General features: G+C 36.6%; 1 protein-coding gene across 5 annotated transcripts in view; it reads left to right on the top strand.

The window, feature by feature from the left end:
- LOC128514699 (1-phosphatidylinositol 4,5-bisphosphate phosphodiesterase beta-1) overlaps positions 1-19874 on the top strand; it is a 106122-nt gene that overhangs the window by 27175 nt on the left and 59073 nt on the right. For all 5 annotated transcript variants that reach the window (XM_053488515.1, XM_053488516.1, XM_053488517.1 and 2 more), the window contains exon 3: positions 8421-8489. In XM_053488515.1, the coding sequence (XP_053344490.1) occupies positions 8421-8489 (69 nt within the window). The remainder of the gene's footprint in view (positions 1-8420; positions 8490-19874) is intronic.

The following is a 19874-nucleotide window of genomic DNA, read 5'->3' on the forward strand; positions in this document are numbered from 1 at the left end:
AACATTTACATTAATTGTAAATACAAGTCCAAAGCCTGACATTCGTTTTCTTCCATCTTGTTCATAATGTGAATGTAAGTGTCTTTTTTTGGCATTTTTCCTTATGATTTGTGAGAAAAGGGAGTATGACAATAAAGTCAACCCCCCGCCCGCCCCCCCTCGCTTGCTCTCTCTCTCAAAACATGTTATGGGGAGAGGCTCAGTGTGCGTGATACCCTGTTTGACAAGGTTTATTTTGGAACACTGGAGGGTGAGGATCAGGGTCATATGTCATACCTTTCAGGACTAATATAGACTTAGATACATGAAAACATCTGGTTTCTCTCTCTTGGTCCAAAGCCATCCTTATACAGAAAAGAACTCCAAAACACTCGTCAGCTACATTAGCTACTTCTGTTATGTAACAAGGGAGTCAGGGTTCCTGTAAAGTCTGGTTTGTGCTGCATCGGAGACACTTAAAAGAAAATGCAAGAAACAAACTTCTGTGAAAGCCTGGAACACTTGGGGTCTTTTAGAACAGAAGTTGTTTCTTGTCAATTTGCTGGCTGTGCTGGCATAAAGAAGGCAATAAGTAAAGAGCAATTTTTGCATTAAACTGCATGTAATTTAGTTAGATCTGGCATCCCATCCAGGGTGTATTCTTGCCTCATGCCCAGTGTTCGCTATATAGGAGATCAAGGAAATACTGAATGAGTGTGAGTGAGACAGTGAGTTTTTGATATGTAATCAACCGCTGAAGATGATGCAGAATTAGACTGTCTCGCCAGAGTTAGGTAAACTGCTTTGGAAATGTAGTGTACAGTAGTTAATCAAGTTAAAAGTTGCTTTAAAAAAGCAGTCTAATGGATACAATCGCTAAAAATATTGAGTAGATCAGGGCATTTTCTCACCTCCTAAATTTCTCAAATATTGTGTATCCACCTCCGACTACCATTTATCTTCCCAATGTCCACCTAATGACTAATGTTAATGCAGCTTTACAATTTTCTAAAGTTAATCCTAAAACTGCCCCTCCATAACTTGGGTTATTCATATAGTTGATATGACAGTCTAATATGTCTAATACATGTATGTCTTTTTATTTTGCTGCTACTTATAAGCAACGTTTATTGCCTACTGTTTCTACTCTTACTACCTCAACTCACTACCTACTATCATGTCATGTTGTCGCGTTGTCACTTTATCGCTCTTGTTTGCACATGCACTTTATGTTGTCTCTTTTGTATAGGACTTGGTTTTTTTCTGTTAAAGGACTTAGTTTTTTTGTTACCTTAAAATGTCAATCTGTCCTGTCTCAGCTAGACAGCTAAATAGGTCTCTTCATTAGCTAGTTAGTTTTTGTTAAATTATGTTGTTAATTTATGTTATATGAAGCACCTTGGTTCTGAAAGGAAAGTTGTTTCGTTTCACTGTGTACTAAACTGTTTACGGTTGAAATGACAATTAAAGCCTACTTGAACTTGAACTTATGACCAATCAGATTGTCTCTTGTGTCAGTACGTTGAACATTTAATATTTGACCACATGGACATACAATGATTTTTAAAGCGTGGAAATGGCAGTACTGAATGGCAATACAGTGGAACCTTGGATTATGAGCATAATTCTTTCCGGAAGTGGGCTCGTATTACAAAACACTCAGAAACTAAATTAAATTTTCCTCTAAGTAATAATGTAAACTTAAATTATTCGTTCCACAGCCCCCCCAAAAAAATTAACACAAAATATAAGTAAAAATAAAACAAATTAGTACATGCATGCACGGATGTTGATTATACTAGTGAGAGACGAGCACTAAGACCCAGCAGGGAAGACTATTACCCACAATTTCCCAGTGCAAGAGAGAGAAAAACCGTTTGCTCAGTTATGATCTCGTGATGCTTGGCGTCAAAGCAAGAAGTGCATGCGTGATACATGATATTTGGTGCTCGTAAACCAAGACTTGCTCATTTTTCAAGTCAAAATTTATTAAAAAACTTTGCTTGTCTTGCGGAACACTCGCAAAATGTGTTACTCGTAATCTGAGGTTTCACTGGACTGCTGGTGCTGCAAAAGACCTCAAAAATGAGGGGGGAGAAAAACAGCATAAAACTGTGTTGTAAGTTTTTATTTATATTAATATAGGGCTATCCAGGTAGTGATGTGATTTGATTTATGTCACTGGACAGGGTGACAATCCCTCACAGCGCACACACACTACAGGCAGTTTGGGAACGCCAATTAGTATAATCTTCATGTGTTTGGACTGTGTGAAGAAACCAGAGTACAGAGAGGAAAACCCACCAAACGCAGACAGAACATATGAACTCTCCACACACAGACCTGAGACGGGAATCGAACCCTCAACCAAGGAGGTGCGAGGGCACAGTGCGAACTACTATGTCACCATGCCATGACCATTTTTCTCAGTGAGCTCCATGACGGTCATTCTATACTGTCATTTTTTTATACTCTTCGTGCTTCATTAACTTCATGGACTTTAGTTATGTTTATTCCTCTCATGTTGTTGTTTTACATGAATTTCAGCTTCAATTATAAACAAATTCCTAAAAAAATAATAATGTTTTAACCGGTATGTTGTGGATAGCCTTACCCTGATCACATAATTCATAATTGACCCAATGTTGTTTTTTACCACTATATACTTGGGGTACGGTATACTATGAAAATTATTAATGTAGTTTTAGTAATTCTGCCCAGTCAATTAACTACAGTACCATACTTAATTCCAAAGGTTTAAATGCTTCCTTCAATATTTAAACTGCTTAAACATTGTGTTTTGAATAACATCATGTGTTTAAGATGTTTAACATGTATCGTCCCAGCAGCAGAGTTAAATTTACCAAATGTGTTAGCATACATTACTATTGGCCAGTCACTACAGTGATGGATGGCAGTGAGTATGGTGTTTGTCCTTAAGGCCATGTGCATGTATTCCATCCATCTGTAATGAGAATGGTGCTTTAAATAGACATTGGCTGACATTGATAAAGCAGTTAATGACCATTTTACTACTACTGTAATGGTGACTACTGCTCTTGCCGATGCTGGCTCAATCTCGCTACTGATAGTATCTGTGATGGCAGGTGATGATAGATAGTGGTGCTAATGAATCTTAATTGATTTGCATTAAGTTGTAGCACAGCTGGAGCAATCAATGCTTGCATTTCAATTTTGGGCCAGACACAAGGGAGACCAGCTACATGAATACAGTTTATCTCTTCTAACAAGGAGTAGTATTGTCCACTACAAGTGTTCTTTATTACACTGGGTAGAGAGTGATTAAATGGAATTGAGAGTCATTGAATGAAACAGGTTATTCATTTTCTGTATAAATAGCTTTGAAGACATGAAGATGATCCATGGTGGCTGATAAAAATGGACTAGCCATGCTGACCGGGTTAAACATATTCCTCCCACAGCCCTGTAACCAAGGCCCTTTCCCAACACTGTGTTTAGTATTTGAAAGAAACACAGCATGTAGAAACTGTATTGCAGCTCTAAAAAACTAAAGAATGCAGCTGCACATCTGTCTTTAAGTGTGCTACATTTTGCCCCAGATTACATGCAGTTGACGTTTCACTAATGATGTAGTGACACGGATACAGGAACTTCATACACATCTGAAAGTGAATGTAAAACAACACGAGAGGTCAGAGCCACTGCAGTAAAATTTTTTGCTCACACATAAAGCAAAAAAAATATTTTTTAGTTGGTTTTATTGTGAGAGTCTGATCTATAGTACAATTCAGGGTTAATGATTAGGAATGCAAAACCAGCAGTAACAAGGTTGTTGCTTTAAATGCAGAACATGTCTACGATAATGAGCGGGAGCATGTGATCTACACAGTAAGTGATTACTGCCTGAGGGGTACAGGCCTCACTGTGCTGCTCTTTCCTGAGGCTTCGCAGCTTTCGCTTCACACAGCGTGGCTTCTCTTTATACACACACTTCAAAGAGCGGCTTTCATATTGGAGCTGGAAATGCTAACCTTTGACTCAAAGCATCTCACACTGCAAACAGGGGAGTGTTAAATTGATTTGAGGAGAGAATGCACTTTACATGTTTTCAAATAAACAGCTTAAATCTATTCTACCTTATGTAGTTTTTAAACACTATCAAGAATTAAGAATACATTTTCCATATGTGAGCGACACCATCCAAAAAAGCCACTATTTATTTGCATGTTCTATTCCAATTTATGCTTTCATTGTAATCATGCTCAGTCATTTAACAGAGATGCATTCCTTTATATGCAAATAGCACTGATTGATTTGGGCATTAAAGTGTCACAAATGTGAGGAACACCACATCAACCGGAACACCACTGTTTTTTTTTTTTTCTCTCTCACACAATAACATTCTTCCTGCCTTCTTCCATACACTACTTATCACATTGCACATTTATGTACATTTGCACATGGCCTACACCTCTGGGACTTTGCACATTGTTCTGCTTGTGACTGGACATTGTTTATTTTTCACACAACCTGAGTAACTTATTCTGCATAACCTATACACATAACACTCTGGTACACTTCTCTTTCAATTCCACTTTATTACACTATTTTATTACACTATTTCAATTCAGTTTTCATTCTATTTTATTACTTGTACATATTGTAAATTTCACAGCTAATGTTTTCCATATTTTAATTATTTTCCCTTATTTCATGTTTTTTTGCTTTATTTGAATACTCTATTTCTTTCTTAGAAATAGAGTCACAGGTCACAGGCAGTTGTATAAGCATTTCACTGCATAACAATGTGTATGGCTCTGTATGTGACGAATAAAATTAAAGATTTGAAACAGCTAATTTTAGACCTTCATTATAGTGTACACCGATCATCCATAACATGGACATATTAGAATGTATCATCATTTATAAACTACTAAACTAGTGCCAGGATCATGGCATCCATTGCCAGTCTATGCAGGTGCCAAAAGCCATCCCATCTATTTCTGATCCCACTGAGAAGCCAATGCAGCACAAATCGCAACACCCTCAGAGGTCTTGTGAAGTCATGCCCTGGTGTTTTGCATTGTAATGTTATGGCTGATTCGTGTAAGTAGATCAGTGTCTACTGTTTTATGCGGTCTAGATTGAAGACTTGCATATGCAACATATGGTGATAAGAGAGAGGATAGAGTTCCATGTAGTGGTCAGGGGAGCATCTCTCTCTCTCTGTCTCTCTTTCTCTTTTATGCTTCTATTACTGGATTATAGGAGCTTGTTAATACCCAGCTTAATTGTATGTCAACGTCAATTTAACACAAGTGACTTCAACACCAGAAATACTGTTTTAAAAAGTAAATATTGCTGTTACGATGATGCTGGAAATGATGGATTGAGTTATAGCAACAGACTGTTATTGTCATGCCATAATATGTTTTTTTTTCTCATTCTTCAGTCTAACCTTCTTATGAATATATGTTGGTACCAGTGCAGCAAAGTCACAGACATGAGAATGCACATACAAGAAAGCACTGAACCATCTCTTCTGTTCTGTGTATCATTGCTTGTATATTTCATGTTCTGTTAAACAGTGGAGGTTATGATTATTCATACAATTCACTCTGATGACTGAGACATTTGTCAAGTGTCATTGTTTGAAGTCGTTTAAATGCATTTTTGCATGGCTAGATTGAAAATGAGCATAATTATTTCATCTGTTCAAAAAAGTTTTAGAAAAAAAAAGTCATATATTTGTCATATATAATTGAAAACATTTTCTTCGAATTGCAAATGCGAATTGGGATTATTCCACCGAATACTGATTTCTAAATGGTATTTACTATTAACACAAATCATTTGCATTTTGTTTTATTTAAGGTATTAAAGCTCTGCAAATACTGGATGATCTTGGGTTATTTTGATGGTGTTGTGATGTCATCATTTTCATTTAAATATACACTCTAAATTACAATAGTTATATTTTGAATTTAGGAGAAGTATTATCAGCAGTTCAGGAAAAATGAAAAAAAAAAGAACAATTTTTCATCATACCAATACATGCACCTGTAAGAAAAAACAACATAAGAAACTGATTATTTTTCAGTGGTTACTTATTTGGTCTCCAGAGCTGTGTATACAGTATGTATGTACAGTATATATACAGTATATAGATAATTGCCAGCTTGCAGCAGCTGCAGGGTTTCTGCTTTCATTCTGAGTTTGTGTTATTGTTTGTGTGGATTTTTTGTGCATTTTTTAAATCTTGTCTGTGTGCGTTTCCTCTTGTTCTCTAGTTTGCTCTCAGGAACTTGCTAGTAGGCGATTTAGCTTTGCTAAAATCCCCCTAGGTGCGAATGAATATGGTATACTGAGGGTATGCGTGGTAACCTGCACTGTGCAGGGTGTATTTCATATTTAAAGACTCACAACAGGAGTCATATCCCATGCAAAGACTGGAGCTTAGCAAATAATTTAACTGTCTCAGTGTGAACATTTCCAGTTGTGTCAGGACTCACGCTTTGAGAAAACACAGACATATATAAATATAGAACTGGATGTCAACATTTGTCTAATGAGAAAGATGGCTTTCTTAAAGTGATCCCTGGTGGGCTACTCACAATCTGTACACTATTACAGCAAGAGGAATCTTCTGAAAGTACTTAGAAGAAGGTTGCCTTTATACTGTAGCTGCATCCATTACCATTTCCTTCCTTCTTGTCACCTTATTCCTCATTCCAACACAACTTTATCTTCAACTCATATTCGTAGTTCCCACTTTCATCAAATTCTGCCAAGAACCAGGGGGTAACAGCTACAGTAGCTTGGCATTACAGCCCACAGTGCTGCAGATTTCCTCTATGCATTCTTTTGGCTTGTTCGGTTGCTAACCACCACAGATTGTATAAGACCTATCTGCCAGGTATTGGTTCCTTGGAATCAAAGTTTACTTTGGTTGACATTTCTGCGAACAAAGTAGTATTTACTATTCACAGGCAAAATTTACTGTGTTCAATATAAGAGACAGCCCTAGCCTTTTAAGGACACCATTGCGTAGTCACAAAGGGGTATGTTATAGAAACACAATTCAGAACAAAAGTATCCTAACAGAAAACAAAATCGATTCAGTACATTACCTCATTTTAATAAATTGCATTCTCTGACCTTTATATACTACATTAGGCCATTATTTATTCGAAAATCTCACAAAGGATAAAAGTAAAAAATGAGAAAAGTTTTCTAAAAGCTAACAGTTTTTTATTTTTTTACATTTGGTCAAAAAAACAACCTGGGAGAATGTGTGAGAATTGCGTTGCGATTCCATTTCAAAATTACACAAACAAAGACTAAACTTGCACTACTTGAACTTGATTCAATTATGGTACGCTGATGGATCAGTTTGTGACTGTTTGTAGCTTTTGTTACCGTTCAGACCTCAATGACCAGATCCCGGAATTGTATACTGCCTCCCTTTAAATTCATTGTGGTTAAAAGCATCAGCCAAATGAATAAATGTAAATGTTAATCCAGCAACATACTTATAAAAGGCCTCAATGTATTTCTACTGTCGCTTGCTGACTTTCCTCCCATTAGCGATAAAGCTTTAGATGACTTTAATGTATAGAGTGGTCTTATCTAAAATTTGGAGTCACTGTGGCATTTAAGAAGTAGCTTTATTGTGTCTAGTGTGGCTGGAACTCCAAGTAAATTGTCGGCCATTGCATCCTGCCATTGCAATATAATGCTTATGTTTTATTAGCGTATCCTCTTCTCTTGACTCTCCACCAGGGCTTTGTTGATTTTAGATTTACTTATGCTTTCAAGCATGAAGACGTAAAACCGATTGACATTTACAGACGTCGTCAAGCACCGTATGGTGAAGAGACTCTTATCCGCAGTAAAACATTTAAATGGTGACAATCCTTGCTGAGGTGGTTTGGAGCCCACTGCAGCCATTCCCGTTAACATTCTGAAAGTAGAATGCCTGATACTTGGATAACTTGTGGCCAACTTGCAGAAGAAACTCATCTGTTTGAGGGAACTGTACACACAATTAATCAGAAACACCACTTGCACATTACAGGAACTCAGCTTGAAGTTATTGTCATACCCTCTGTACAGTCCTGACCTCTCCCAAGTCATTTCCACATGTTTGGGCCATTAAAGGAGTTCCTGGGAGGCCAGCTTTTCCGACATGAAGCAGGCAGTCCAATCTTGGTTCTGGCATACTTTCTACTTTGAAAACTCTGGGATAAGTGCATTAGTGTAGCAGGGGATTATATAGAAAAATAAAGTTTTTACTCTCTTAACTGTGTTCTGTTATTCTGCACAATCAAATGTGATTGTGCAGAATGACATTGTGCACAATGTGTTTGACTTGAATGTCTCTCAGAATTATATTCACATGGCAAGGAAATGGCCAATTGTCTACATGTCATTAAAATTGTATATTTTTTCACTGTTAGGAGACAGACCTTCTGGACATTGCTTATATCAAGGATGCTAGAACTGGGAAATACTCCAGGACACCTAAGGTAAGCTGAAGTTTTAATCAAGTGTGGTTCAAATGGAGTTCCTCAAAAACTAAAATCTGTACAAACACTAACTTCACTGCTTTCCTGATAAAAAAGCTTTAGGATTTTTGAAGGTCACCAGACCTCTTTGCTCAAAAGTAAAACAAACAGCCATGTAAATTGTATCTAGATGGGACCATGTTGATGAAACCCACAGTCCCTTTCTGCTTTATTTGCCAGGAAATTTTTACTACCTCCACAAATTTATTTGCAAACTACACAGCTTTTAGTAAACCATGACAAAGTCAACATTGTGATTAACACAGATAGATACTTTTTTGACAGATTAATTCAAATAAAATAAACAAGCTACATTCATGGTAGGTGGTGTTAGTGTTGTTGGATCAAATATAGTTATGGTTATAATAAATTGTTAACATTTGTTACTCAACAAATGGTTCGTATCCTTAAACCATACGGGCTGGAAGCAGAACAAAACTATCAGAGGAACCTCTAACCTTGAATAGTGAGCTATCTGCACGGTAAGACATCTTTTACCCATTCTCTTCAAAGCTGCTGTGCATTTCATGTTAAAGGCCGTTATGAAAATATGACATGAAACCAGACCCATGCAGAACAAGCATCAGTAATGATCCAGCACCATTACAGCTTTCAAAAGGAAGACATGCATAAAACCACATCATTTGTTACGGGATGATTTCAGTACTTTGGCCATGCATAAGCTGTGCTGCGTGAGACCTTTCTAAATCAATATAAAAGATCAGCCTTCTGCTAAACACCGATTGAATACCGCATGGGCATGAAAATTCCAATGGCCAGAGCATCAGAAATGACAAATGACAACGGGATCCATAAACATGCCCAAATCTTTTTATTAAAATCAACAGGGCTCTGCCATAACATACAGTAGTTTTATCCTCAAAAGTAGAGTCAGGGATGAGCTCCATCTTCACTAAAAAACACTCTGTTTTTTGTAATCATCATTGTATTGTAATCATTTCAGCATTAAATACTCATTTAAGCAGAGTGCATAAAGTACTAATAAAATGTTCTTGAGATCAACTAGCAAGAAATTTGAATACAAATATTTTTAAACACATAATATGTATTTTTAAACACGTAATAACTGATATAATGTGATAACACAAACTATTCTTGTGGATGTTCCATAACATGTAACTATAAATGATTAAAAAGCACAACATGATACTCTTTTATGAAGAACATTTGTAAATTATGGCATGTTGCTATGGTAATAGAGGAATTATACACTTTGGGAAGTTATGATACAGAAATTAGCTTTGACATGTTAACAACTTATTACGCCCACCCCATCATTAACCGCGTTCCCATAGCAACGTTTTATTCATTACCTAATACCTAAGTTTTAAAAGGAACCAGTGCTGTATATGAAATAATATAGAGAGACTTAGGAAATTAGGAAAATGGCCAAAGAACACAAGCTCCCTTTGTCCTTAATCTTGTCCAGGTAAGCAAACCAGTCAATCTGACTTTGCATGCGTCTTCTCATTCATTTGAGTTTTTATCTGTGTTAAATTTCCATGATTTTTCATAACCTTTTGTGTGGAGGCTAGTACAGCAGTGAAATGGGATTAAATCTTTAATGGGATGTGTAAAAAGCACATATGGATGAATAGTCAGGTGTCCAAAAACCTTTGGCCATATTATGTAGAATTAATTGTTTTGAAATTCTTCTTTGTCAAACCTGTTTAAAAAAAATACAAAGGAAATTTGAAAATTAAAACTGATAATAATAATAATAATAATAATAATAATAATAATACCTGATCGAATTCCTGTACAACTAAATAGGAAGATTTTTTTTAAACCCTAAAGAAAATTAAATTGATCTTAAAGATCTTTTATTACCATGAAAACGTCAACATTGTGATTAACACAGATAGATACTTTTTTGACAGATTAATTCTAATAAAATAGACAAGCTACATTCTTGGTAGGTGGTGTTAGGTGTTAGGTCGCGTCAGTCTGAGAAGATTAAATAAAGAAATCAATTACTTATTTTAAAACAAGTGTAAATTATGGTATATATGGTAATTTAATTGAAATATTGCATCAAAGTGGTTTAAGCAATGTGATCACAAGCGCGCTTATGTGGACATCTCATCTCATTTTCTCCTAGCAGTCAATCAGTTTAATTGCACCTTATCTGTGTCAGGCTGAGCATCCAGGCTTTCTCTAGTGTCTTATCAAAGCAAAAAAGCAGGAGCTCAGTGGCAACGGATATAGGAGGACACCAGAGAGGGCTTCTAACCATGCTCCTCATCGTACTTATCTAGATGAAAATCTTTCCTCACATTCCACACAACACAGTAGCCCCTTGTTTAGGCTTAGCTCCTTGGCTGACTAGGTGCTGCCAGTTTGTCAGAGATGGTGTAACTTTAGAAATGGCTTTTGCCACTCCTGAAATAAGAATTGGTAAAAGAATTGGTAGAAGTCTGGATAACTATGTGTGTTCCCTGGTGTTTTCTTACCTCATCTAGATGCATTAACTTTTAGCTCTGGTTCAGGAGGTTGGGGATTGTGTATTCAGTCATGTTGAACTATGAATAGGTACAGTGCTGTCATCTTTTCAAACCAGTTCTTAGAGTACAGCATGTGTTCTGCGAGCCAAGTACTGACTTGTGTCAAAAGCTTTTATAGATGTGGTAATGTCATTTATTAAGTTCAAGTTAGTTGGAGTGAACTGTCACACTCAATCACATCACAAGTAACCTAAGTAATATTTTGCATATTTAATTACCTGCCATATGTATTTAATTAACCATTTACAGTAAATTGCTGTTAACGTTTAGTACACATCTTCAATAATCTGAAGGCATGCTTGTTAGACTACAGTAATTTACTTGAGTTACTTTTTCTTACTTTGCTACCTTCACAAACAAAATTTATACTTTTACACTAGTCCATTCCTTATACACCATCTAACAACGCTATACAGTCAATAAAATGGCTTCTTATATGCTTTCTTTATTAAAACCAGTGTGACTGGTGACCATGGTTGTGCTGGTTACAGGTTTTACCCTGCAATTTCACCTGGGAAGAGGAAAAGGAAGAAGGGGGATGTTTGCTCTTTTGGTTAGTTACTATAGAGATGAAGAGGGAGAAATGGTTTATTAAGTGATTAAATGTTGTACAATTTAAAGCTCAGAGTGTGCAGTACAGAGAAACATATACTTTTTTTCAGAATTTTCAAAATAGGCAATATGATGAACTGAGTTTTAGTTCATTTTAACAAACAACCCAAACATGACTGAGCAAAAATAATAATAATAAAAATAATAATAAAAATGAGTCACTTGGGCAAAGAAATAGCACCGATACTGTATATACAATGCATCCGGAAAGTTTGTAATTTTGTTATGTCATAGCCTTATTCTAAAATGGAATAAATTAATTTTTTTCCCTCAGAATTCTACACACAACACCCCATAATGACAACATAAAAAAGTTTACTTGAGATTTTTGCAAATTTATAAAAAAATAATAAAATTGAGAAAGCACATGTACACAAGTATTTACAGCGTTTGCAAAATTGAGCTCAGGCGCATCCTGTTTCCCCTGATCATCCTTGAGATGTTTCTGCAGCTTAATTGGAGTCCACTTGTGGTAAATTCAGTTGTTGTCAGATTCATGTCAGAGCACAAACCAAGCATGAAGTTGAAGAAATTGTCTGTAGACCTCTGAGACAGGATTGTCTTGAGGCACAAATCTGGGGAAGGTTACAGAAACATTTCTGCCGCTTTGAAGGTCCCAATTAGCACAGTGGCCTCAAATCCCCCTGGCCACATCTAAACTGAGCGATCGGGGGAGAAGGGCCTCTCTCCACAGAGGACCTCTGGAGCTCTGACAGAGTGACCATCAGGTTCTTGGTCACCTTAGTCAGGGAGGTGACCAAGAACCCGATGGTCACTCTGTCAGAGGACCTCTGGAGCTCTGGAGGAATTTGAGCCTTTTTTCTTGCAGAATAGTGGCCAGGTCACAATGTGATGGTGGTGGAGGAAAACGTTTCCTGACATTCTCCTCCAAAACACCCCAAAGTGGATCAATAATATTGAAATTTGGTGACTGTGCAGGCCATGGGAGATGTTCAAATTTACTTTTATAATTATCAAACTACTCTGTCACTAGTATTGATGCATTATCATCCTGATACTCGGCACTGCCTTCAGGATACAATGTTTGAACCATTGGGTGCACATGGTCCTCTAGAATGTGTGCGTTGCAATATTTTAAGCAAAATTGTGCTATTATTCTGCTAATTTAACCTTCACACTCTGCTCTTACTGATGGAATGTGCAGTCAATGAAAAATGGCCACCAGGCTGGTCAAATTTAGCCATTAGACCTCCAACACTTAATTTGCCAAAGTTTCATTTTCATTGTCCATCCCTGTAGTTGCGATGTTTTAGTGAACCTGCTGCTACATTTTTAGTATCTTTATAAGAAGGTATGTGCTACTTTGACATCACAAGTGGGCATTGTTGGTAAGGTCGCCATACTATTTAATTTAATTTTGTAAAAAAAAAAAAAAAAAAAAAGAATCTTAATTATAAGGCATGCCAGGTAAAAAAACAAGATTAAAAAGAGCTCTCACATTTTATCCAGGCTTGAGACCAGCACTAAGGATGCCTTGCACCTAGTGGCTTAATTTGGGTATGGGCTGGGAATCGGTCCTGAGTGGGAAGCTCTCCACTGAGCCACCAGTTACCCCACTGAAGATAAAAAAAAAAAAAAAAAAAATATTAATAGTCAAGCAGATTAGGATGAATATCTCATTTAAAACAAAATCAACAGGTATAAGGCAAATAACATGTATGATTGATTTAGTAGCTAAAATATTATAGCAGTCCAGTATTCCAAATGATACTGCATTACAAAACAGGGTGACCAAGTCACTAGGCTAGTTGTATGTGTGTATTTTAAAATTTGCTTTATTAATTTACTCATATGGTGTCATGGATTTATTTTCTAATTTTCCAATTGATCAACCACATGGTTTATTGCCTTTAATATAAGATAAAAAACTAACTTTTAAGATTGGCCAGCATCGTCATTGTCTCTCAATACATTTTAATGCATCTGTACAAATTTTTTCAATATTTTACATTTTCAACCAACAGGTTTTTAATGTTTTTTCCTTTTTCCTTTTACAATGTGCCATCTTATATTTTTAAATTAGGTGCAATTACAATTTTCCCTTTTTTTTTTAAATTACACATTATAACAAGTACATAATTGTTTTATTATGGCAAACATAAAGTCTTTTTTTCACTTTAAAAGTGGTTCCTTACATCTTTCACAATCATGCTGGTGAGAATACTGGCTAAGCTAAATTAGTCCCAAGTGTGATCATGGCCAGTATTGCGTTAAAACAAGAACAGCTGCCAATGAGGGTTTTTTTTGTGATATGCTGAGTACTCCAAATGATTTAATTAAGCAAATATCTTTATGCCTGGCAAATATTGTAATCTTTCATGCATTTATTTCATTTCAAGGTATCTATATAATCATATTTAGTACCAGGTATCATAAACTTTTTGCAGCACAGGCAAATTGTCAGCAGCAAGTAAGAAGAACAGCTTGTCCCTGATTCACCTCTGATTTTCTCTGAATCCAGCATGACACATCAAATTATGATGCCACACTCAACCTCTCTGAAGCATTTTCTCATGAAAATTGCCTGTAGCTTATGGCTTATTAGAGTCACTCTGCCTCGACTATTATTCCATCTATTTCCAGCACACCATATTTCACATGGGGAGAGTTAACTGTGCGGTGGTTGAACCGATGTGTAGGTGTAACAATGGCAGAAGCGTGACCTTTCACCCTTTTTCACTCTCCTATCAAGCGCAGTGAAGCAGAACGGCTAGCCATTCCCTTGATTCAATTCCAGTCATTCAGAATATCACAAGGGAAAAAGAAAGAATAGGCACTCAGTGCTTCTAGAAATGGCCACAATTCTGACTAAATCAAACATCAGCTTCTCCAAATCTGGCCCTTACTGGCCTTCTTACTATTTCAATAGACTAGTTCTTATTGTTAACGGCTATGAAATCTCTACAGAGAAGGAGGTGCAGTTGGGGACATTCCCGGTTTAATCCTTAGTTCAGGTTACCATCTTGCTATCTTTGCATTTTCACGTGGGTTTCCTCCGTGCTCTTTAATTCTCTCACACTTCCCAAAAATATTTAAGTAGGTGGATTGGCCCCATGTGTGAAGATGCCGTGCAAGGACAGGATGGGTTTTTCCAACAATAACAAATATTACCTGGACTGCCTTCAGATTTACCATGACTAATGATGAAGTGGTTACTAAAGGTGATTTATTTATTCATTTATTTTTTACCCCATTTCTTCGCCCTACATTAGCCAATTCCCACTCACCAGCCAGCTCTCTCATACGATGTGAACCGCTGCTCATGGTTAGTAACAGACTTACAGTATCCTCCCTGTTTTGTTTATATAGACTTAAAGTTGTGTATGTTTGTCAAGTGTTGCTGTATTTTTGCAGCTATTTTTGTTAAACTGGCTTACTATTTACATAATGTGACCTTTGCTAGTGCTTAGAATAGTTAATAAAAGGTTAATAAAAACTATTACCGTTCAAAACTTTTATTGACTCTAAATGTATATTTCTCAAACTGTGTTATAGGTTGGAAATAGCTACAAATGTAACCTTGAACAATGGATATCCCCCAGTAGGCAGTGATTAGAATCTGAATATGGTTTTGTGTCTATGTGCATAAAGTATTGGTCAGTCATGCCCAGTATTTTTTTCTTTTTTTACATATAGTTCCTCACAAGAAATAAGATGATTACAAGCAAGAATATTCTTTACACTGTGGGCCAGAGCATGAGTCTGATGTTTTTGTTCCCTACTGAAAAAAATAAATAATAACTGAGCCTCGTAGTGTAAATTGTGTGCAGTCATAGCTCTAAGCAAACTTGAAATTCCTGGAACGTACACTGCAGCTGAATTAAGGAAATGCAATAAGCTTGGCAGAGCTGAGCTTTACATATATTTGAATGTAGGATTGAAAATGACAGCCGTCACCTCCAAACATCTAATTTATTTTGCACTCTAAATCCTTCAGTACTATATGTACAACTAATGCATGTGCAAATCTGAAAGCTGAGCAGCTGTTTTTATTGGCCAGTAATGAAGCTCAGCTTATTTAAGGTGGAGACTATTGTTTGGGACGCTACACAGCACTGATTCAACCAGGAATGTTCTGGGAAATGGGTCTATTTTAAATTTTTATTACCCAGGTCACAAAAGGAAAGTTTGAAATGGAAAATAGGTCCATTTACTTTAGGCATAAGCAATTAGGGACACATTTTCTGCCCAGGAACAAGAAAAAGTAGCATTTTTGTTACATAGTGTAATTCAGTTTTTCATCCCAGTAGTTAAGAAAATACTCAACACCTACATGTAACAATCACTCTTAATCACCCCCTTCCTTTAACAATCATTATTAGTGTTATTATTATTGTCCATGCCGTAAATCTCAGGATTGTTTACAGTGTAAACATGTTTGCATCAATGGAAAGTGATCCAAGAATGTTATGAAGCACATCAGCAAGAAGAAAACGGAGCCACATTCATTTTTCATTTTTTAAAACAGCAAGTGGTAAGAGGAATCAAAGTGAGGTTAAGTGAGGTTTAATGTCTATTTATTTAATAGTTTACTTCATTTACGTGTCTTTTCTAAATGTTTTGATTGTTTAAATATTTCAAAATATAATTATAGTAATGGAAATTGGTAATATTGGTAATATTTTTTGGGTGGCTGTAACAGATTAACATTTTCCTCAAAAGATTTTCCTCAAAATTTCACCTTAGGAACAGATTCAATTCAGTATCCCGAGGTACCACAGTATTTATTTTTGTATAATCACATTCTACCATTTATCTATACATCTGCCCTGATGGCACATATTTGTGCATACACTCACATATGTCTGTGCAACTCAATTTTATTTGTTAAGTCTTGTTTTTTTTGTTAGATCACAGAAAATGTGCTCTAGTTTTTTAGAAACTCTCTATAATCATTTTAGCACCTAGGCTGGTGAAGATACTCTCACCAGGCACAAGTTCACACACACAGATGTCCCATTATGGCATATTCACTGCAGTTCGTATGTGTGAAGCTGGCATGGCATGCTTACAGATGGATGTCCTCTCAGAACAGAAGGTCCCTAGAGTATAAGAGCTAATATACTGTATGTGAGTACAATGTTAGAAGGATGAAAGAGCCATAAAATATTTCCATCAAAAATGAAAAGTAATGAATTACCAATTCATTATTATTAATGTCAATAATGTCCAAGGGTAATAAAAGATCCGGTTTGTTTCTGTGGGCTAACTGGCTCTAAACACTGCACGGCCAAAAAACAAAAAAAAAAGTCACACTCTATATTTTGTTGGACTACCTTTTGCTTTAATTACAGAATTAATTTGAACTGACATCATTTCATTAAGCTTAAGCTTTATCACTACATTTATTTCCATCCGGAGTCGCATTACTTCCTTTTCAAGATCTTGTATTGATGATGGGAGAGTCGGATGGCTGTGTAAAGCTTTCTCCAGCACATCCTAAACATTCTATGGGGTTAAGGTCAGGACTTTGTGGTGGCCAATCCATGTGTGAAAATTATGTCTCATGCTAAATTCACTCCTTCACAATTTAAACTCGATGAATCCTGGCATCAATATATTGGAATATGCCCATGCCATCAGGGAAGAAAAAAAATAACTATTGGAAAAACCATTCAGTATATTTAGGTAGTTGGCTAATTCCTAATTCGCTGGCACATAATGTTGCTGAACTTAGACCACCCCAACAGAAGCAACCTAAGATCATAACATATTTGTGGCGTAGACACTAGATACTGTATGACAGCCTTTTTTCTTACCCTGACATGCCTATCCCTCTGGAATAGAGTAAATCTGGACTCATCAGACCACATGACCTTTTTTCACTGTTCCACAGTTTATTATTTAAGCCTCCAAATTGCCTCGCTGATAAATGGCTTCTTACCGCTCACAGCTGTTTAGACCCCCTCTCTTTAGTTCTCTTTACTTTGTGAGTGTTGAAAAGCAGTTCTACTGTTGTCCTTTTTTCGGATTTGATTTCAACAAACGATCATTCCAATTCTTTTCCGACAACCTTTCCTCCCAACAATTAGGCTTCAGTACTGAATCTCTTTTAGGTTTTATTAATGCATTATTAAATCTCATTAAAATAAACAATCTTTCTCTATTGGAAATCTTCAGTTTTACTTCTGACTAGCATTTCAGCAAGTTCATGAAACATACAGTATTGTTGGAACTTGTTTAAATGCACACAGTCAGCTTTTAACGTTTTCCAGTGGCAGCACATTTATCACAATTCGAAACGCACTCATTGTTTATTTTCTAATTTATTTCAAACTTCGTTAAAAAAAATCTCTTTATACAGGAAGTGCGTTTAATATCTGTCTTCAGTAGTAAATGGAGTTTGAGCAGCACCAGTCGTCTTAATAGTGACTCTATCCAGTTCTTGCATGTTAGTTTGTATATGTTTCCCCTTTTTTTCCCCATTTGTTCCTGAGAGAATTTTTTAAATAAACCACAGTTGTATCCAAAATCATTTAAACTACCTCCTGAACCTTGAGTCTGTAAAACATCTCAGTAAGTATTTGGATCTGTTGCTTTTTTCTTCTCTTCCTTTTTTTTTTGCTGAGTAGAAACAGGGCCGCAGTGTGTTCAGCTGTTCAGAGTGCCACTTCAAGAAGCATTTATCTCCTTCAGTTACTCCTACAGAAATGGAAGAGTTACCAGGTAGACACTCTAGGGGACGTGATACATCATTGCACACTAGGATCCTTTGCAGTTCTTCTGAGCAGGTTTTTTGAAACCTGTGGCTACTTTCTTGTAACATGGAAGTGGAAGGAAAAATACTGAGTAGTGCAAACAAAGGATTATTAGTATAGACGACCACTGGCTAAATCAGCCCCAGTTTGACATTTGGCTAAAAGTTAATTGTCATACAGTAGGAATCATTGTAAACAGTTATGTAATCGTCTTTTTTGTTGACTTTATGCCACTTTTTTATTATACGCTTAATAGCAGTGCAATACACACACACAGCTGTTTACCAACTCAACATTCAATTTCTCACTCACTCACTCCCTCTCTTACTCATCGCCTGTACCGCTCTATCCTGTTTACAGTGTTACGGGGTCTTAGGAGGCTTAGGGCACAAAGCCCAGTACACCCTGGACACACACACTCATTTACACACTACCGACAATTTGGGATCGCCAGTCAGTCTAATCTGCATGTTTTTGGACTGTGGGAGGAAACCGGAGTATCAGGAGAAAACCCACTGAACATGCAAACTCCATGCACACAGACGCCAAGCAGGAATCGAACCCGGAACCTGTATGCGTGAGGCAGAAGTGCTTAATTGCAAATTAATAGTGTATTTAACAACATATTATTACAAAAATTTGTGAAATATGCGAATAGTTAACCTTGTTAAAACCATGGGCGTTGGTAGAACCCTATTAATAGGTCATGTGCTCCTCAGTAAGTGAATTTTATAAAACACATTAGCACATTTCATTCACACATCAGACATTCAAGAAAACAAACGTGTAATTTGAGTAACAGGTAACCTTGTACACCAGTTGAGCTTTACATCAAGCAACACCCCCGTGTATACCCATGGTTATTTGTGCTGTATTCTGTGCAATGATTAGATGGATGATTTATTTTGTATTTATTGAGAATAAACAAGGTTATGGCTTGGCATAGGACCAGGCTTCTCCCTGTAGGAGATGTTCTAGCACTGTGTCCTGAGGACTGAGTTCAGCGTTAGTCACTGCTGATGCTGCATAGTTAATGATAAGTCAGCACATTGCCCTGTCATCAACCTGGCATTTTTCCATAATCTTCTCTGCTGGGAAGATTTTCTCACCTCAACCTTTTCTAACACTTTTTTCCACAACCTTTTCCCTTCTTCAGCCTGAACCTGAGTATTAGTCAGAGTATGGCACCAGAAAAGAGACAACCATTTTTGTACAGGCTAGCAAGGATCAGTACCAAGATTCATTACAACTGCAAAGGTTTTCTGCAGTGCTCGTTTGGACGTACAGGGCACTGTCGCAGTGTGCATTCCCCCTAGCATAATTGCACTCAGGTTTTTCTCTCAGTGTGTAGTGTTTACGGTCTGCATTGAATTTGGTCTCATCTTCTGCCTCTTACTCAATAATAACTGTGTTTAGAGAAGATCTTTTAAGTACTGTTTTTTGGAGTGAAACTTTTTTCAAGAATGTATTTTTTATGAAACAATACAATT

This window comes from Clarias gariepinus, chromosome 27, assembly GCF_024256425.1.
Source record: "Clarias gariepinus isolate MV-2021 ecotype Netherlands chromosome 27, CGAR_prim_01v2, whole genome shotgun sequence".
Taxonomy (NCBI): Eukaryota; Metazoa; Chordata; class Actinopteri; order Siluriformes; family Clariidae; genus Clarias; species Clarias gariepinus.